We start from the raw sequence: 21,835 nt of genomic DNA, 5'->3' as shown, positions 1-21,835 counted from the left end.
TGTTGTTCACCAAGTCTAGTACTTAATTCGATAAATGGGGTGAGGTGGGTTTCTCCACTCCATCAGTTACCTCGAAACCAAAGTCGTATGTTGTTTTCAATGTTGACCTTTAGAACAGAAAGTATGATTGTCTTCTCACTTTGTAAAACTCACATTTAATTCTTGTACTTCAGCTTTTACTAATCCATTATTTTTCTCTTATTTTATTACCCATTTACCTTTCAATGACTGATGCTTACAACTAATAACTAGGAAATGATTATGAAATGATAAGTAATATTAATCGTCATAATCATAAATCACTTCTTCATAAACCTTAGTCACTGTCTGTTCTATAAAGCTGGTCCAAGTTTGATTTAGTCATTATTTAAGCATTATTAACTGTATAGGTATAAGCAAAACTTTAACCAGTCAGTATTAATCAACATCAGCCTGTTAAAGCAAAAACAGTAACAAAAAGTCCAAATTAATTTGTATTTGTACTTTTGCAACCTACTTCAGCACTGTTCAACAATTGTGGGGTCCCTTTGTCCCAATATTCTTAGCAATTTAACAGAAAAGTCCTGCAGAGCTTTTCCTCAGCCTTTAAATGGTCTCAATCTGGCTTAGTAGGCTTCAAAACCATGAAGACTGTTGACTTGACGGTTGTGCCTCTAGCACGAGATCTCTCCTCTGCTACTGGATATTACACCAAGTGCCCTTCATCCATGCAGTGGCCATTTAGTGCAATTGCCGCTTTCTTATGTATAATAATTAGTATAGTACAGTACCTAATGCCCATGAAACTACAGTATGCCCATGACTTTTCAATATTTTACTCTTTTGATTTCAGATACTCGATGATTGTCGATTGTCTGATGTAAAAAAAATTAGACCTTTTTTGGTGACTTAAGGTGGACTTTAAGTTTTGTAGGAAAACTTTTTTGTAAAGAAAACAACATTTTAAAAGTTCGGCTTCAAACAATCGGTCATAATGCTGTAATTTGTGGCTGAATCATTGCACCTTACTACAGTGCTTTTATGTACAGGTAGATTTCCTAAAAATTATTCTATATACTTTTGTGCTCTACTGAACATAGAAAGAGAAATGTGCTGGTTTTCATGTTATCCTGTATTGTTTTTAACATTGCAATATATATCGCAGGATTAAAGAAAATCACAATGTCATTTTTTAATTATCGTGCACCCTTACTAGCAGCCTATTCAGTGCTGCATCTTGCCAAACATTGGAAACAGATGGACTTAAATGCACAACGCCGGTCACAAAGCTTCCAAATAAAATGATTCACAAGAACCTGCTCGAATAGCAGCCATAATCTACAGCTATGTAACAAGAACAGGAAGTAAAAACCTTCTTGAATAAAACCCATACCAGCACAATGAGTAAACACTTATGCTCAGTCATCCACACAGCCAGTGGCAATCTTGGATTCTTACCGACTACCAGAAACAAATTCCTAATGTGTTGTTACACACTTGGCCAATAAGGCTGATTCTGATTATGCTGGTAATGTGATTTTAACATCATAGTAATTTAGTGATCCTCCTTTTTTATGACTGTGTTCCATTCTTTGCAAAAAGCCTAAGGGATGGGCAGAATTCACAATCCATTGATGCGTTGACGCGCTTTTTATTGGGCTCTACAAAGCTGCAAGGACAGCCGACATGATATGATGTCACATATGATGAGTTGTCTGAAGTTGACTTTAGTGATCATCCCTTGAAGACTGTCCTGTAAAATGTGTCATTATGGAACATTGCACATTTTGAAAGGTGTGACGTTTTCAGGTAAGGAACGCTCCACTCTGTGGGACCAGGTGCAATTCTGGGAGGATGCCTATTTGGATGCTGTCATGTTAGAGCGTGAGGGAATGGGATTGGATCAGGGGCCTCAAGAAATGATTGAAAGGTTTGCAAAGTTTGATTTTTTTTAATTCTCAAATTATTTGTATAATTATTTAGCATTGTGGGGTGTGAGATTTCTTGCTCATTATTTGATTAGTTAGCGAGTTAGCATGTTTCCAAGAATTGACTTCCAAAAGAACCCAGAAAGAATTTTAACAATTGAGCCTTTGCAGAGGACTGCACTCCAATGAGTTCTATTTTAGTTCTGAGTAGAATTTTTGCTTAAACCCAGTCAACCAAAAGTATCAACATTCCACAGTTATACCCAAAACATGTTCCTGTTCTATCTTCAACAGATACTTGTCATTGGGAGAACATGATCGCAAGCGTCTGGAGGACGATGAGGACAAACTCCTAGCTACCCTGTTACATAACATGATTGCATACATGCTCATGCTGAAAGTAAGATATTTTATTTCAATCATCAATGCATTTAAGAGATTCATTGATACCTTGAGATAGTAAATATTTGCCGGAATGCTTTTCTAGGTGAACAAAAATGACATTAGGAAGAAAGTGAGGCGCTTGATGGGCAAGTCCCACATTGGCCTTACCTACAGCCAAGAGATCAATGAGTTGCTGGACAAATTGACGCAAATGGTCAGTATTTTTCTCTTTCGATATCTGTTCACAGTCTTTCATCACTTATTTGTGCTGTACTTTTAGAATGGCCGTGAGTTGTCTATCAGGCCTTGTGGAAGCCGTCACATCAAGAAGCAAACATTTGTTGTACATGCTGGCACTGATACCAATGGGGAAATTTTTTTCATGGAGGTTTGCATAGTCTTTATTATGTGATTTAACATTACAAATTGATCTTTGGTCCTGTTATTAAAAGTTTTATGTTACATTTTGCTCATTGATGTCTCAGGTATGTGATGACTGCATAGTCCTTCGCAGCAACATTGGCACAGTCTACGAGCGCTGGTGGTACGAGAAGCTCATTAACATGACTTACTGCCCCAAGACCAAGGTTTTATGTCTCTGGAGACGTAACGGGCAAGAGACACAACTCAATAAGTTCTATACCAAAAAGGTGTAAAGTTCGTCTCTTTTTCCCTCAACTTAAGGAGAGTATTACAGTTTTCCATTCTTTTTCTTTTTTTTTTTTTTTAAATTATGTCCCCCTCTGCTTTCTAGTGTCGTGAACTCTACTACTGTGTTAAAGATAGTATGGAAAGAGCGGCAGCCAGACAGCAAAGCTCCAAACCAGGTATAAGAATTGTAACAGAAGTAAAAACTCTATTTGTGTAGTATCATATTTAACTCAAATACAGAAAAGTATTGTTTATCCTAGTTTTTGTAAAAAGCTCCAACTAACCATTCCAATAAGGCAATCCCGTTTGCACACAATCTACTTCCGCATTCACCAAAAAAGGTCAAAGCACTTCCTTGTGGTTTAGGTGAATGGCAATGAAGACTGACAAAACAAATGGCAGTGAAGACTGACAAAGCACCAGGAGGAACTTTAATTTTTTTTTTTTCTCCGCAAGACAAGATGTTACCACAGAGCCGCCAAAGATGACTGTTTAGGCATTGATGATTACATGCATCACATGCTATTTAAAAAAAAAAAAAAGTGTTAATGCGTGTATGTAACTAAATGTAACTTTAATCTGAAGATGCCAGCCGTAAAGAGAACCTTTCAACAAGTTAGGCTTCAAACTATCATTTCATCAACCTGTGGTTTTGCTAGTTATTATGGAATCCTGCTAATCTTCACAGGAAACCTGCTAATCTGTTCTCTGGGTTTTGTCGTGTCACATTCCGCAACCGGCTGATTCAGATCCAATTCAGCCCCAAGGTCTTAATTTTTATTTTATTTTTTTGCCACGATTGGACATTCAAACGAAGGGTCCCTGCCCGTTCACTAACTCTGCTTGCTTAATCTTCACTTTTACCTTTGTATAAGTTTTCTTTTTTTCTAATTACTGAGCCCCTGAACGCACCCTCTATTTTTTGCTGTGATCTTTCGCCCTAAGTACCAGGACTGCTCCGTGGCACAATGCGGAGTAAACCTTAAACGCCGGTGTTCCAGTACTTAGTGCAGTGGACAATGGTCTACAGTCGCTTAGCCAATCGGGATGCAGTACACGTGGTTTTCCCTTAGCGAATCAAGATACAGAACAAAATGTGCATTCCTACACTGTGAAAAACAGCCTGCTACACTGAAAAAAAATTACAAATCTGAAGAATTTTCTGCCATTGTAGACAGATTTGACCTCCCAGATATTAAGAGTCCAACCCAAATGCAAGGTCACATCTTAGAACTAGTCACGTTGACATGGAAACAAAATCTGAAGAATAATCTGCTATACAATACACATTTGTCCTTTCTCAATATAAGAATCCAACCTAGACTGCAAGTCACATCTTGGACGTGGTCATCTCTGTTAGGTACCCATGCGTTTTGATCACATAGAAAGTCAATGCAGTTCGTGCGGTTAGATGCGAGCCAATGTTATGTGAATGTTGCGGCTCGGATGACGTGATCATTCGCAAATTCGTCTCCTTCACCTGAATGCTCAAAGCTGGGACAGGTGAACTTCTCTAAGAAGTAATTCTGTTGGCATCTCAATGAGGGGAAGAGCTGCCTTTTGCCTAACTTACAGCACTAATGAGCCAGATGTACTTTCAATATGTCCAAATGTGTTCTGCAAGCAAACTTGAGCGAAGGATGTGAACTGAACCGATCTTTCACATCCGTTGGGCACATAGCATTAAGATGTTGAGATTCTCTGTTAACATTGAGGATATGGCTGTTTCTGGCCATTTTTGTGTATTCTTTGAAATACAGATTCTGCCAAAAGTTTTGACAACCCCTGTCTATTCAGAAAAGGTACATAAAATGAGAGCACTGCCGCTGAGTTTGAGGCCGCAGCTGTATCACAAACTGAATGCTGAGACAGTTGAAAACGTTTAGGATAATTTTACTTGGAAAAATTAAGGCAATCTTTAGGCGACCCACGACACCGTAAAGGAGCACAAAGAGTGTAAAAAAAATAAAGTAGTTGGAGCCCTTATTTTTTTCACATTTATGGTACCCATTTCCCAAAAGAATTTTTTCCCTTCATTGACGTACACACAACTGGGGAACCCCGACTAACAGTTACAGTTAGTCATTATTTGTATAGAAAAACATTGAAAAATATGTCAGCATCTCTCCTTATGCTCTATGATGATGCACAAATTAGATCAGGGAATTTTGTTAGTGATCTTGAAACACCCCTTGTTGAGCCTTATCGTGGTTGAGCAGTTTGTGTGTCCTAATGATCCTAGGAGCTAAGTTGTCTGGGGCTTCACACCTCTGTTAAGATCACCCACAGCAAAAAGGTCCAACGTGAGGAACCAGACAAACCATGGCTACATAAACCCCTATGACCAGTACAAAAAAATGATCTACTTTTCCTTTGCCTGGATGTGGATCACCAGGGCCCCCTTCTGCAGGTGGGACGTGAAGGCGAGCACTTGCTGACCAGGCCTGCACCCATGGGGATCGTCTGGACACCGTCATATAGGATAACGTGTGTCCCCCTTCCCTTGGGCTCGCCACCTGTGGGAGGGGGGAGGGTCAGTGTGAGCTGGGCAATGGCCGAAGGCATATACAATATGTTATATATGCTATACAAGCTAGCTCTAGGGACATGGAATGTCATATCTTTGGCATGGAAGGAGCCCAAGCTGGTGTGTGAGGTTGAGAAGTTCCATTGGGGTTCATCCCAGTGGATGAGAGGGTAGCCTCCCTCCGCTTTCAGGTGGGGTGACTGGTCCTGACTGTTGTTTGGGCTTATGCACCAAACAACAGTTCAGAGTACCCATCCTTTTTGGAGTCCTTAGAGGAAGTGGTGGAGAATGCTCCTGCTGGAGACTTGATCGTTTTGCTGGGGAACTTCACTGATCACGTGTGCAATGACTGTGAGACCTGAAAAGGCGTGATTGGGAAGACCCCACAATCAGAACCCGTGCAGTGTTCTGTTAGGGGGACTTCTGTGCTCATCACGGATTGTCCATAATGAACACCATGTTCAACCATAAGGGTGTCCACGTACACTTGGCGCCACCACACCTTAAGTCACAGTTCAATTATCAACTTTGTGGTTGTCAAAAACTGAACTGAAGCAAAAACACGGGCATGAGGGGAGTTCGGTGAGACAATGGAGATAGTCTTCCAGTTAGCTATGACAAAATTCTATTGCACCATCCCGCCCCCCATGAGGAGGAAGCAGTGCACCATCAGCACTGTGTATAGTGAGGATTGGGTGCTGCTCACCTCTGGACATTGGGAGTAAGTGGGGAGAATACTTTGAAGACTTCCTCAATTCCACTGACATGCCTTTCCATGAGGAAGCAAAGTCTGGGGTCTCTCAGCTGGCCTCTCCTCTCTCTTGCTGATGTCACCAAGGTGGTTAAAAAGTTCCTCAGTGGAAATGCTTCAGGGGTGAATGAGATTTGCCTGGAGTTCCTAAAGGTTTTGGATGTTGTGGGGCTCTTGTGGTTTACACGCCTCTGCAACATTAAATGCACATCGAGGACAGTGCCTATGGATTGGCAACTTGCGGTGGTGGTCCCCCTTTTTAAGAAGGGGGACCGGAGAGTGTGTTCCAACGATAGGTGCATCACACTCCTCACCCTCCCTGGTAAAGTCTATTCAGGGGTGCTGGAGAGTAGGGTCCGTCAGAAACTCCAATCTCAGATTTAGGAGGAGAAATGTGGTTTTCGTCCTGGCTGTGGAACAGTGGACCAGATCTTCATCCTCAGCAGGGTCCTCAAAGGTGCATGGTAGTTTGCTCAACCAGTTTACATGTGTTTTGTGGACTTGGAGACGGCGTTCAACCCCGACATGGGCTGTTCGGTCCCTGTACGATCGGTGTCAGAGTATGGTCGGCATTGCTGGCAATAAGTCTTTTTAGGTCAGAATTGGACTCTGCCAAGGCTTCCCTTTGTCACCAGTTCTGTTCATAACTTTTATGCTCCCGCTTTAGATTTGCCTTTGTCTTATGGACAATATTATCAGATGTTACTTCGCCTCAATATCTTTCTTGATCTTTGTACTTTTTTTCACTAAATTTTATAATTATTTCTTTAGGTCCAGAGCTTGGTGGAGAGTTCCCTGTCCAAGATATGAAAAGTGGAGAGGGAGGACTGCTGCAGGTCACATTGGAAGGAATCAACCTAAAGTTCATGCACAGTCAGGTAAGTAACAAGGACCATTGCAGAAAGAACCTTCGAAACTCACTTCAGGGCATGAAAACAAAACTCACTCATGGTAATAAGAGTTTTCATCCCATTGTACTCTATGCCTTTCTCCTCACCTTTCCAATTTGCATTTCCTTTCACATCGTGGTTGTCTTCCTCTTGTGTTATCCACTTTAGCATTTAGTCGTAAGGTAGAAAAGACTGGTCAAATATTCGATTGGCCTTTTCTCATAGTTTCCTTAGAGGATTATGTGATTTAGCTTTATTCTTTGAGTTTGTGTATTTGCCTGCATGCCTGCATTTTTCAAACCAATATAATGTATAAAGACATCCCTCCATTTTTCTTTTCACGTTTGGGAGCCAAAACCTGTTCATATACTTTGTGGGAGGAAATTTAAGTGCGTGTGTATGTGTGTGTGTGTGTGTGTGTGTTGTGCATCAGTATTAAGACTGATGACCTTGATCAAAGACTTTTCATTAATAATTGGCTATTCAGTAGCAACTGGATATTTTAAGTTCTTACCCTCAAACATTGTCATGTGTTGTCTTCCCATCTGCACATTTCATGAGTTTGGACCGACTGTTGACAAATTAAAGCAGAAAACTTCCTAAAACTGTCTTAGTTGGTGTTGGTGCACATTGCCACATTGGCGTTATGACCACCATTCTTCCCAAATATATAAATTTTAAATTAATATATAACTAGGCAGCACAGTGATGAAACTGGCTGGAGTATTAGCCTCACAGTTCTGAGGACCAGGGTTCAAACCCTAGTCCCGCCTGTGTGGAGTTTGCATGTTCTCTCCGTGCCTGTGTGGGTTTTCTCCGGGTACTCCAGTTTCCTCCCACATCCCAAAAACATGCATTAATTGGAGACTCTAAAATTGGCCATAGGTGTGATTGTGAGTGAGACTGTTGTCTGTCTCTATCTGCCCTGCGATGGCAACTAGCAACAAGTTCAGGGTGTACCCCACCTCCTGCCCGACAATAGCTCAGATAGGCTCCAGCACTCCCGTGACCCTTATGAGAATAAGCGGCTCAGATAATCGATGGATGGATAAACATCTAACCCATTTAGGACCTGATTTTAAAAAAAAGAAAAAAAAAAAAGTTTGCACAAGGGAAAAACGGGTCCAAAGTTGATCTGAAACACATGGAAAAGTGCTACTAACAACATTTTAATATTCTTAGTTTATATGCTCATTACAGACTTAAAAATAAATAAAGGTTAGTGAGGAGTACAGTATAATGAAACATTTAGTTGTACTTGAGTTGTACTGTACATTTATGTTCTTTATAGATCAATGCTCTATTACACTGTAATATTCTGTAACCTGTTTTACTGTGATATGCTAGACTTGTGTTGTTTGGTTGTGTTTTCTTTTTGTACATTTGATCAATGTTTACTACTCTTACCTTCTGGATGAATCGTAACCAATTTGCAGCAGTTTTCGGTTTTACTTTTTACACACACACACACAGTTTTGTAATTTCTTAAGTTTTAGTATGGCTTTTTTCCCAGATCACCATGAAAAATTTCAAAAAAAGTTTCAATTGGTTTCTATTTTCTGGTTGAACGACCCTTGTGAGTATAAGCAGCTTGGAAAATGGGTGGATTGGTTCAGTATGCTGTTCCTACATGATGGGTGTAGTAGTATTCTGTACATCAGTAGGTAATTATAGTAGCTTTTTAATATAATGTTTACATGAGGTGTAGAAACAAATGATACCCTTTGACCTTGGAAGGTAGAGTACCTTCACTGTAATGCAGTAGGCCTCCATTTAAGCGAAATTATTGCCATGAAAATGTTTGTCCCTTCCTGATTTTTTTTTTTTATATCACATATTTCAAATCATCAAACCAATTTCAATTTCACTCAGAAAAACACAAAGAAATACAAAATACAGTGTTGAAATGAGAATTCAATTCATTATGGCACAAAAAAAAATACCCAAAAACTTTCTGACTCTATGTGAAAATATAATTCCCCCCTTGACCTTTGGCAGCAATAACTGAAATGAAGCATTTGTGATAATTGGTGATGCATCTTTCACATCCCTCTGGAGGAATTTTGTCCCACTCTTCTTGGAAGAATTGTTTCAAGTCTGCCATATTGGAGGGGTTTCTAGCATGAACTGCCTGTTTAAGGTCACACCACTACATCTCAATTGGATTTAAATCCGGACTTTGGCTTGGCCAGTCCAAAACCTTAATTCATTCTTTTTTTTTTTTTTTTTTTTTTGCCATTCAGAGGTGGACTTGCTGGTGTGTTTCCGATTGTTCTCTTGCTGCATCATCAAAGGGGGCTTGAGTTTGAGGGTACAAACTGACAGCCTGACGTTCTCTTTCAGGATTTTCTGCTACAGTGCAGAATTCATTGTTCCATCAATAACAGCAAGTTGTCTGGTCCCAAGCAAGCAAAGCAGCCCCAGACTATCACAATGCCACCAACATGCTTCACTGCTGCCATTTTAAAGCCAGATGTAATGAGCCGCACACCTTCCAAAAAGTTTAATCTTTGACTTGTCATTTTCCCAGAATGCTAAAGTCTTGAAGATCATCAAGATGTTTTTTGGGAAATGTGAGACAAGCCTTTGTATTCTTTGCTGATGCCAGGGTTTTTTAACGCTGGGAACTCTTCCATGGATGCCATTTTTGGCCACTGTGTTTCATATTGTAGAGTCATGAACACTGACCTTAACTGAGGTCAGCAAGGCCTGCAGGTCTTTTGTTTTTGTTTGAGGTTCTTTTGTGACCTACAGGATGAGTCATTGTTGTACTCTTGGAGTGATTTTAGTTGGTTGGGAAGATTTGCAACTGCTCCCAGTTTTCTCCATTTTGGATAATGGCACTGACAGAGGTTCGCTGGAACCCCGAAGCCTTGGAAATAGCTTTGTAACCTTTTCCAGAATGATGGATTTCAATCACTTTTTTTCTCTCATTTCTTTGGATCGTAGCATGATGCATTGTTCGTTGATCTACTTCATGTTCGCTGACAGAGTCTGAGTGATTTCTTGATTCAATAAGTATGGTGGTAATAATGTTTGAGTGTAGCTTGTGAAATTGAACTCACCTTTCCCAAATTTGTGGTTAGTCACAATGACTTTTTGATTTAACAGGGGGGGGCAATTACCTTTTTACATAGGGTCAGAAAGGTTAGGATTTTTTTCTGCCTTAATAAATTGAGTTGTCATTTCAAAACTGCATTTTTTTTTTTTCTTGGGTTGTCTTGAGTGATATTAGAATTGCTTTGATTATTTGAAGGTTTGTGTGTAGTAAAAATAAAAGCAGAAATCAGGAAGGGAGCCAATACTTTTTCATGGTGCTGTAAGTCATGTTCTTAATGCAAACATGCAGTTTATTTTTCGCCTAGTGACTACTTTATCCCCTTTTAATTCTTTTGCGTTTATCCTTAAGCATCTTCATAAAGCGACAGGGTCATTGACCGCCCACCGGGCAGCTGTAATGTATTTTCTAGTGAGCGGTGTGGGTTTAAAATTATTGGTCAGAGTATGTGGGTTTTTATAGTGTGGAGCAGGTCGATCTCCAATTTGATTCATAAATAGTTCCAATTCCACACCAGACTTTCAAACCCGTCTTCTCCTACCTAGTGTCCTTGTTGCATGAACTGATAAAGCCTGTGTGGAAGAGGGCAAAAGTGTATTCTAAGACAACCAGAATAGTCCAGTTGTGATAGTTTCAATGCCCTGAGTCTTTGTGGGAAAAATCTGACGTTGGATGTTAAAATATCAGTTATGACAAGTTTTTACACTAAGAATTTGAATGAAATTTTGTCAGGTTCACCAATCAGACATTCATTAAACAGGACAAAAAAACGAAGCAAAGACACCAGTTCAAGTCTCGTGAGGAGAGAGGAGAGGAACTGTCTCATACAATTCACCACTGCATTCCCTGATTATCCTCTCCTCAGCACCTCTATTTATTTAGTTTTAAGACGCCCCTTATTTACATGGATGTTACAAAAAGGAGACGACAAGCAAAACAGTTTGAAACAAGGTGTACGTTTGTTCATGTGCGTGTGCATGTGTGGAAGATTGCTGAATACATGTGTGGTCATCATGTATTTAACAGGCAGCAGTTCTAACAGTTCTGATGATTAGATGTTTTTGTTCTTGCTATCTCCTGCTAGGAGGCTGCCACGTTATCTAAAGTAGAGCAAACCATTTCTTTATTGGAAGCAGATGTTAATAATTATGATCACAATTATTCCTACAAATTTGTACCATGTTCAAGAAGCCAAATGTTAACATTTGATTAGGGGGTGAAAAAAATCATTACAATTGGCAGACATTATGGCACTATCAAGTATTAGTACTTTGTTCAATAAGTGGTCAAATGTAAGTACTTGTACTCGGTCTGGGAAAAATAAAAACTAATGCAGTTGATGATGATAAATTGATGCATTCAAATTCTAAATACTACATAGACTGAGTGTTTAGAATTGTTGGGCTGTCTGTTCAGTGGAGAGAAATCACTCAGAACACACCCCAAACCTCAATATAGCTCAGGATAATCTTTCAGAGATATTAGAGATTCTGGCTTGTGCGGTCTTGTATTAGAAGGGTGGGAAATTGCTTCAATTTTTCACTAGGGTTTTTTTTTTTATTTTTGTTTTTTTAAAGATATTTTTGACACGTTTTCCCCAAAAAGGTTGTAAATTTTGAATAGTTTCTTTGGAGGATTCATTGGACCTCATCATATCGTCACCATTCATGAACAGCTATTGACAGTTGTTTTTTTTTAAATTGTGCTCAAATCTCAATCATGAGCGCAGCCTATCATAACAACTGTCCCTAAAAACATAAACACTAAAACTTTTATTCTGCAGGTTGAAACGTAGTTGAAAAACAATGTGCCCAATTTAACTTTAACCACCTGTTTTGTTTTTTTTTTTCCTCTGAATTTTTTTGTCTTTTTTTATGTGTGTTTTAACCACATATCTTCACAAGGGTTTACGGGTGTGCTGGAGCCCATCCCTATCATCTTCGCGCGAGAGGCGGGGTTACAACCTGCACTACTCGCCAGCCAATCGCAGGGCACATATAAACAACCATTCGTACTCACATTCACACCCACAGGGAATTTAGTTTTCAAGCAACCTACCATGCATGTTTTTGGGAAGTTGGCAAAAACTGGAGTACGTGGAGAAAACCCACAAAGGCATGGATAAAGCATGCACACTCTTCACAACGAGGCCAGATTTGAACCCTGATCCTCAGAACTGTTAGGCAGATGTTCTTACTAGTCGTCCACCGTTCTAAAATTTTCATTTTTTTTTTTTAAGGTTAAATGCTTGTTTGAAGGTTTATTTAACCAGTCTTCTTCCTATTCAGCCATTTTGGAAATGACATAATTGTTGGATGCCCGTCAAAAGCAGAGAACTGTATTGAATTTCTTGCTTTGGAAGGGCAACCACAACTAAACATTTTTTAACGGTTAACAAAATGTATGTGGAATTAGAATTATGTCATTGACGATGCTGATGTCATCAATGCCAACTCTACGATACTCTAATCAATTCCTCGTTCCCAGTACTAAACCCACGATTAACCCATGAAAAAGATGACACGCTGTGGTGACCTCTAACGGGACAAGCCGAAAGGAAAAGAAGAAGATGCAGCCTATTGTAACTTCCCCATACACATTTTGCAATGTTTTGAAAATTTTATTGTGGTACTCCTTCCAAAGCAAGAAATTGAATCACAAACAGTTCTTTCCTTCTAAAGGACATCAAACAATGACCTCATCTGCAAAAAGGCTGACAGGAAGAAGAGTTTTTTTTTTTTTTTTTTAAGAAAGCTTTCCAACCATAAGCGAAACTACAAACTGTAAAAATGTCAATTCATAGTGAAATGAAGTGAAATTGGGTTCATTACTTTTTGTCTGCCCCGTCGTACAATGTCGGAGGTGACATCTCTACAATGCTGCAGGAATCAAGCATCCCATCAATGACTGCCCTCGTGACTTTCTTGTGCTTGTGTGAGCGTGTGGTGCCAGCCCTTGTTGCTGGAGGAGGAGGCATGGAGGGCTCTGGGGGATGGAAAACTTAAGGTGAAGCCAGCTTTTTAACACCTTAGTCAAGTGGTTGCTTCGGTTTTTGTCTCTGTAATGGTTAGGGCACCGTCTTGGCTAGATTCTCGACTAAGTTTGTACAAAGCTCCTGTTGACACTGCCCCACCCAGAAGTGCCGTTGAGTGTTTGTACTCTTCTGTCCCATAATAATCCAAACCATTTCTCTCCCATGCTTTCTCCCCCTGCAAGGAGCGGAAGGTACACAACCTCTGCTGTGTTTGCTTCTTAACAGTAACATCTTCTGGGTTTCTTTTAGTTTTTTTATTGTTTCCTTATACTCTTGTAGCTGTGTGTCCTTTACTCTTTTTGTATGGAAATTCCATGTATGCATCTATGGGCCACATTTCTTCAAAATGAATACTTTTCCATTACCTTTTCAAATCAAAAATCATTTGCTCTCTGATGTGACTTTCCAGTGCCATCGTGAAGTAGTTGTTAGCTTTGACCAGTCCCACTGCATTTAACTGTTGCCCATGTATCATGGAAACTTCTCATATTGTGCCCCCCCAACCCCCTGTTGCTGTTAAAGCTTGCATTCCACGTATAGCTTTTGTTTAATTTACCTTTTATACTTAATAAGGCAAGGTTTAACCTGGTTATTTTTTATGTAAAATTTGAACTTTCATCCAGTATTGTTAAGTTAATAATGGTCTGTCTTTGTGTTGTTGTTTTTTTTTGTTTTTTTTTTTTTAGGTTTTCATAGAGCTGAGTCACATAAAAAAGTGCAATACAGTGAAGGGAGTCTTTGTCCTGGAGGAATTTGGTAATTACACCATATATTGATTGTAGGCCTGTACGTGGCGCGGCAGTAACTCAGCTTCATGGCAAAGGGCTAATGAGGATTCAGTATATTCTACATGAGCTTTCGACTGACTGAAGCATTTGATGATACCCAACTAGACAGGGTAGCAAAATAAGATTGAAATAAAATCAGAAACAAGTAATTTCATACTTAATAAATGCTGAATTTCTCATGGAGCAGTTATTTTTATTTGAAATGAATATATTGATTTTTGTAATAGTGTTAAGACTAACAATCCAGTGGAAATTGTGAAAAGTTCAATACTTGGGAGTGTGAACAATTTCCCTGTAATTAAAACTCCATCCGACGATTAAGTCTTAAAATGTTAGAGAAATGTTCAATTAAGAAGAAAGTCAGCAAGCATGAATTAGTTTAGAAGTAAAATCTTTGTAAAGACTGGCATGATTTAGATTTGATGCCTTCCCCTCATCCCAAACCTAAATGAGAACTGTCCACTGAAAGCAGGGACATGACATCCTAATTTTACTGAAGAGATTAATTTGTTTGAAGGTCAGTAAAGGATGATGGAAATAACATATAATTTGTTGCTGTTATTGTTGTGAGTCCAGGTTTACTAAAGAGACTAATGGAAAGAAGAGTGTTATGTAGGCTAGTATAATTGTTTGTGTTGTAAAGAGCAGGCAGGGAAGTAGGAAATAGTTTGCCAAGGTTTAAGTGAAGCGCCAGGCTGGGTTACTGTCGTGTCTCTGTGCTGATTTTCTAATGTTGCCCTCATCTTTGCCACTATGAAAACCTTCATTCTCCAGCAGGTAAAGTGTTGTCAACTTTTTTAATTCAGACAAATAATACACACTATCTGTTTTCTGAACTCCATTTTTCTGTCCTGTGCTCCCCTCATCAGCTGCAGTTCATTTGGGAGATCACCCCAGACTCCATCTCTCATTGGTCATTTTTGCCACAGCTTGGGGAGATCTTCCTGAACTGTTTTTTTTTTTAGGGTGTTGGGAGAAAGAGGTTTAACATGTTCTTCATCTGTCCAGCTTCCTCTTCTCCTCTATCGTTTCAGTTACTAATGAAAAGTCACTGGGGCCAAATATGTTCTGCACTGTGTAGTTGCTCCTTCGTCATATCCTTTCACATTCATTTCATTGGACTGGAGGGAAAATTGTGTACTACTTATAATGTTGTTTTTAATATTGAAACACTTCTTGAAAAACATTTTATTTGTCCATTTTTGTGGGCTGTGTTTTGTCCCTTGACAGTCTTAAGTGGATCGTTGATTTATTTTATTCCACATTAAGTTAATCTTTTATTTCAATATTCATAGACATTCTTTAAAAAAATACTTTTGTTGCCTTAAAACCTCTGTATTGAATTTGTGTCCATTTTTGACTGGTGGGGGACATTAGTGGCTCACAAACCTATTTGAAGCCATGTTTGTGTTTCACTTGCACACCCAAAAGCTTTCAATGATAAATTGACTCAAGTTCCTGCTGCTCTTGAATTTCTCCTCTGTCTCTTGCACCGGCATAGTTCCTGAAACTAAAGAAGTGGTGATCCACAAGTACAAGACCCCCATGGTGAGTCCTCATCAGTCTGCTACTGCACTACTGCGCCTTTCACTCAGTGTCAAACAGTACTGAAAGTAGACTTTGTTCATAAATTCAGTGAGCTGATATCATGCCAAGTTATTTTTCCAGTCTTACTTGAATACAACACCACAGTGATTTCAAAATAAAACGAAAATCATTACAAGATTGCTACATGTGTGACTTCCATCTTTAACATGAATTTAAAAAAAAAAGTTTGAATGACTGGCACTTATGCATAATGTCATTTGGATATTTGATACATTTGTAAATACAATACAGTGGTGCCTTGAGATTTGAGTTACCAGACTTAGGTTTTTCAGTATTCTTGAAAAGGAGGGATCAAGCTGTTTTAATGCCACTGTCAGATGAGCGTCATTGTAAAACTAAACACATTAATTGCACTTATTTAATTTAAAATAACCACATAGCCTCCGCTACAGTATGTGGTAGCATTGTTTTAGGCCGGCGTTAAAATAGAGACCAAGTACACACTTGCATGAGTCTCCGCCCCACACTCTATGATGCAATTGCTACTTCCTTATTCATAATAACTTGGCCCATTTCTGTCCCAACAGCATGTAGTTGGCCATACAGACATGCTTTCATCCCATAAAAATGCTTTTTCCATGAGGTGTTATTGTTATTTAGGCTACAGTGTCTGCTTTTCTCCCTACATGCAGTGCTTAGCGAGGCAGCGGCGAACCTCACAGCGCTAATAAGTAGTTGCCCTCAGTACGGCGCAATATGTTTCAATTGCATTATGGTGCGGAGTCAATGACAGTTGCACAACGAAGAGATTTATCTGCTCATCAATGAAAAGCACTTCCCAACAACATTTTTGTTTCACCTTTTATCTCTCCATTCAGTCTGATTGATTCGCCCTTTGCTTCCTTTTTTTAGAAAAACATCCGTGATTTTGGCGCACCTCCTTCAAACTTGGTTCATAATGTGGTGGCTGCTGTTCGTATTTGGATTGCCTGACTGTGCATCGGCGGAACTTTCACTTAGCTAATGCCTTGGTATTGCGGCATATTGACATGATTAGGCCAACATTAACCATTCGTTGTTTTAACCAGAGACCCTTAGAGTAGGGGTCTCAAACTCAATATACCTCGGGGCCGCTGGAGGCTGCGTCCTACTGAGACTGGGCACCTGCGGCCAATTTCAATTAGAAATTTAAAAGAAAATTAAATCTTCTCAAACATCTTTTAAAAAAAAAAAAAAAAAAAAAGTTAAAAACATTAAAATAAACTAGGAGGCAGCACAGTAGTGCAACTGGTTGGCCTCACAGTTCTGAGGTCCGGGATTCAAATCCCGCCCCCGCCTGTGTAGAGTTTGCATGTTCTCCCCGTGCCTGCGTGGGTTTTCTCCGGGCATTCCGGTTTCCTCCCACACCCCCAAAAACATGCATTAACTAAGGACTCTAAATTGGCCTTCGTTGTGATTGTGAGTGCAATTATTGTCTGTCTCGATGTGCCATGCCATTGGCTGGCAACCAGTTTAGAGTGTACCCCACCTCTTGCCTGATGATACCTGGGATTGGTGTCAGCACCACCACGACCCTGGTGAGGATAAGCGCCTTGGAAAATGAATGAATGAAAAAAGATAAGCAAAGATGCTTGTGTCAACAAGTTCTGATTGGTTGGCTTTGCACACAACACTAAAAGTGCTATTCATGTAAAACTCGAGGGCCGCACTAAGATGAAATTTTCTCATTAAAGTGGGGGCCACAAAATATTATCTCATGGGCTGCAAATGGCCCGCGGACTGCGAGTTTCAGAACACACTGCCTTAGAGGTAATATTATACAGACTCCTGCAAAATTGTAAGAATGGCAAGGTCAGTTCCTTTGTTTTTGGTGTTTGGGTTTCATATCAAAATATGAAAGAGACAAAAGTTCAGAGTTCCAGCTTTTATTTCAGATTTACCTTTTGATGTTAAACAACTCACAACACAGCACCATTTGTTTGAAGCCACTCATTTTCCAAATGAGCAAAAGTATTCGAACAGGTGATTGATGGGTATTTCTTGTTGCTCAGATGTTACCTTTTAGATTACTACATTAGATACTGCTTATTTTAGGGGTTTCACCTGTGAAAACTGAGTTTGTTGTTAAGCTAACACAAAGACCAGTGAACTGTCTATGGGGGGGGCAATCTGTTTTGTAGATGAGCGAAGAGAGAATATTGCCCAGAGCTATTGCAAAAAAATTGGGCGTCGCCAATATAACAATTAGCAATGTCCTGAAAAAGAAAAACTACTAGAGTACTGAGCCACAGACATTGAAGAGGTCGGCCAAGGGTATCAAGAGCAGTTGTTGACAGAAACATTGAGAGACCTGTGGAGAAACAGCCAAAGACAGCAGTGACATCACTGCCAACCTCCACAGGGCAGGGGTGAAGGTATAACGATCCACTGTTCGAAGATTTTACGAAAGAAATATACAGCAGACTTGATTTTTCCATTTATAGGCGGAATTCCGTCTTTTTAAATTGCATGGATTTAAAAAAATATATAATAATGAAAAAATTCTAGACCAATGCAACTGCGCACTTGTCACACATTCTCAGCGCGCATGAAAACCGATCCAGCAGTAAACCACAGCCTGATGGTATTTTTTTTTTTTTTTTTTAAACACAGAAGCACACGGTCTCCTGCTGGTTTACCTGACTCGGCCCACCTCAGGCTCTTAAAGGGTTAGACTCATAATGGACCTTTCCAATGGCAATGTTAAGCTCGGCCCCCTTAGCCATGTCCCACAAGCTTTCAAAATGGCGATTGAGCAGAACATGTTTGAAGTCGATTCTATATCACGCATTCCATATAATATTGGGGTATGTTTTTTGCCAAATGCGTCAGACTTGTCCAAGAGAGTTCTACAGCGAGGTCTCAACTATTTCATGCAAGGATGTGTACACGGAGTTAAGATTTTGGACGAAGCAGGACACAATGTCAGAGTTACAGCGAAATGTTGGCAATCGATGCAAAAAAGTTAGACGCCTCACAAAATTCATATTGAAATCCAACAGGATAAAATAGTGGAATCATACTGCGCATTTAAAGCCGGGTGAGTACTTTTTACTTGGGAAGATCATGAGTAATATCATTGCAGTCTTTATAAGTGAGTGGGTGTATTCATTTGACTTGGCTCGTAATTGAACCCAGTGCCTTGTCTTAAAAGTCCAATCCGATACAAATTGGCAAATATACATTTCTCTCGCATGACATTGCCTATTTATATATCACTAACCCGACTCGTCGGCATAAAACATTACACACTTCATTCAGCAGGTCAGTGATACGCTAACGAAGTGAAAGATGTTCTCCTGCAATGTATAAAGGACTGATAATAATGAAATCAAACTCAGAGAAGATACTTCTCCCTCACTTACCTTCGAACATACAGCCTTGTGTTTGTTGATATTGTTCACATTTAGTTGTACGTGCAGTCTTCCGCAAGCCGTAATCCATCGTCGACACTTCGTCAACTGTGTTTTAGGCTTTGTAAAATGAATCAACCGGGCCCCATGTAACCAAGCAGGATATCTTTCATCAGAATTGCACGTTCCCCAAGCGCATCTGAGGACCATTTTCTTCGTAACATTAACTTTTCCAAGCGCACAAAACTGACAACCAGTATTGCTTGTGGAAGAACATGACGGCAGGGGCGTCTTAAGCCAGGGGTTAAGACAATGCGACTATCTGATTGGCTATTATTGTACCAGTCATTGACAGGTCGGAAAGGTCCATTACAAACACCACCAGTGCTTTAGTTAGGAACACAGTCTGGGAAACGTAGAGCAAAGAGTTAGACATGCTGCTTGTTTACTCTCGATAATAATGGTAAAAGTAAAAAAAAAAAAAAGAAGTCCTGTTGCTTTAATGAATGTTGGGGTATGTGAATAATAGAAGAAAGAATAGTGAAACTGGATGAGATTTTCTCTTTTTTTGGGTAAAAGAAAAAGTGGTGTGAAGCCAAAGTAGAAAGTACAGGATGAGATGGTGTGTAATGTTAAAATTCCACCTTGGCACAGCCTGATCGAGGATGAAAGCACAGACAATATACAGTGCACAAAAAGCTAGTTCTGTATTTTAAATATAGGAGGTAACATAACATTAACCTTAAAACTGTTTGGGAGCATAATAATAATAATAATAATAATTCCGTTTTACACCAAGAAAAACAGACGGGGATATCATTGTGGGTTTAAAAAAAAAAAATCGAAACAAAGTTGTAAGCTACCTTTCGAATTCATCGTTCATAGTTGGCTTGGTTTGCTTAGCAAAGTATTTTTTTGTTTGTTGACATTTTCATTGTCGGTGTGCAAAAACACAAAATTGTTCTTAAAAATGTTCTGATGGGAATGTAAAAGCTGTAATCAGAATCTTTGAATGAGGCATGTAACTTGGATGACAATGGATGACACTCATCTGACCACAGTGCATACGTCTGATGTTGCTCACAGTGATCAAAGGGGGCGCTCACAGGCTTAGTGTGTTTGCTCAGACATGAGGTGAGAGTTCAGAAGCAATTACTTGTAAAAAATTATTATTTACTGATAGCGAAACATGACATTATTGTTGTCAAACTCATGCATCTCAATCATTTACAAAAACAAGAATTCAAACTTTTTTCAATGGATATGATATACATGCTATGAAAGCATGCTTGCATGCCATAATGCAAATCTGAATTAAATTTAGTTTCACTTCTAGTAGTTTACTTAGTTGAATTTGTAATTTTGGGGGGTAAAGGTATGGACCTAAGTAATGAATGATCATATTGTCTAAATTTTGAAAACAGAATAGCATGTATTTATAGATCTGCTAGATATATTTCATTCATAGTACAATTTATAAAACTTGCTCATTAAAATTGATGATCAACTTTTGATCATGCTTGCAGCCCCCAGACCCCCGGCTATTTTTCAGTCTTTTTTCATTCAGTCAAATCACATGCCTGATAAAGGGAATACCACAAGATGCAAACCACTCATCAGCATGTGTATATATATATATGTGTGTGTGTGTGTGTGTGTGTGTGTGTGTGTGTGTGTGTGTGTGTGTGTGTGTGTGTTGTGTGTGTGTGTGTGTGTGTGTGTGTGTGTATTGCTTGTGCGGGGATCACCAATAGTAACAGGTTATATTAAGATACCAACTCCCAGGTTCTTACAGTTGTTAAAACATGAAAAAAGCATTCCATGGGACTGCTCATCAGTAGCACTCCGATCATTTTCCACATCCTGTCCTGCCTATTCTTGCTTCTGCTAATCTGCATGTTTTCACCAGATTTTTTTCCTCCCATAAACAAATAAGAACATGATATAACTGTTATGTTACATGTGGTCAAATATCTAGACTATTGTTCTGACTATAATTCTGATGTGGTTCACACCTCTATTTCACCTCGTCTGTTACGTCCCTGTCGGTCCGCCCTCTAAAACTGTTTTTTGTCCAGTTTCCATGTCCATTTTCCAAGCCCCTTATCCTCACAAGGGTGACGGGAGTGCTGGAGCCCATCCCAGCTAAATTGGGTGAAAGGCGGACTCACCCTGAACTGGTCGGCAGTTAATTAAAGCTAAATATTTAAACTCCCCTGTTGCACAGCAACACAGTTTTACCACAAAAGGCAAACACATCCACCGTTCTGCTTGGCCATTTAGTTGGACAGGAAAAGTTAAAAAAAAAAAAAAAAAACTGTACAGCTTCGGTTCCCTGCTATCCCTTTCGGCAGCCTTGCACACTTATGTACGAAGCCTTAAGTGTTGCAGAATGAACTCCTCATCCTGTCACCTCACACAAAAAAACTGCCTTACAAACCCAATTTCAATGAAGTTGAGATAGTATTTAACAATTAAAAACAGACTACAATAATTTTGAAATCATGTTCAACCTAGTTTTAATTTCATATGCTACAAAGACACGATATTTAATGTTCAAACTGATAAAACTGTTTTTTGCAAATAATCATGTACAATTTTATGCCTGCAGCACATTCCAAAAAGATGGGAAAGCATCCTTGTTAAATCAATTTTTTTTTTTTTTTTAAAAACAACATTCAATAAACAGAACAGAGGACACTAAATGGAATTATTTCCCATTCTTGCTTGAGGTACAGCTTCAGCGATTCAACAATCTGGGGTCTCCGTTGTTATATGTATTTTACAGCAAAAAAGACTGAGAAAGTTGAAGAATGCCCACTTAACACCTTTTTGGGACATCCCACGAGTGAACAGGCTTATTGGGAACAGTTGGGTGCCATAATTGGGTATAAAAGGAGCGTCC

General features: G+C 39.4%; 1 protein-coding gene across 12 annotated transcripts in view; it reads left to right on the top strand.

The window, feature by feature from the left end:
* madd (MAP-kinase activating death domain) overlaps positions 1–21,835 on the top strand; it is an 88,739-nt gene that overhangs the window by 63,107 nt on the left and 3,797 nt on the right. For 9 of the 12 annotated variants that reach the window (XM_061815198.1, XM_061815201.1, XM_061815197.1 and 6 more), the window contains 9 exons: positions 1,789–1,909; positions 2,202–2,307; positions 2,395–2,505; positions 2,572–2,679; positions 2,777–2,941; positions 3,046–3,118; positions 6,992–7,098; positions 13,889–13,958; positions 15,492–15,538. In XM_061815198.1, the coding sequence (XP_061671182.1) occupies positions 1,789–1,909; positions 2,202–2,307; positions 2,395–2,505; positions 2,572–2,679; positions 2,777–2,941; positions 3,046–3,118; positions 6,992–7,098; positions 13,889–13,958; positions 15,492–15,538 (908 nt within the window). Of the gene's footprint in view, positions 1–1,788; positions 1,910–2,201; positions 2,308–2,394; positions 2,506–2,571; positions 2,680–2,776; positions 2,942–3,045; positions 3,119–6,991; positions 7,099–13,888; positions 13,959–15,491; positions 15,539–21,835 lie in introns of those variants that run through there. The other 3 variants (XM_061815206.1, XM_061815207.1, XM_061815204.1) reach the window with 1 other exon arrangement.

The sequence above is a fragment of the Syngnathoides biaculeatus genome, chromosome 3 (assembly GCF_019802595.1).
Source record: "Syngnathoides biaculeatus isolate LvHL_M chromosome 3, ASM1980259v1, whole genome shotgun sequence".
NCBI lineage: Eukaryota > Metazoa > Chordata > Actinopteri > Syngnathiformes > Syngnathidae > Syngnathoides > Syngnathoides biaculeatus.
The sequence above is the reverse complement of the archived record's forward strand: the minus strand, read 5'-3'. Positions and strand labels throughout refer to the sequence as shown.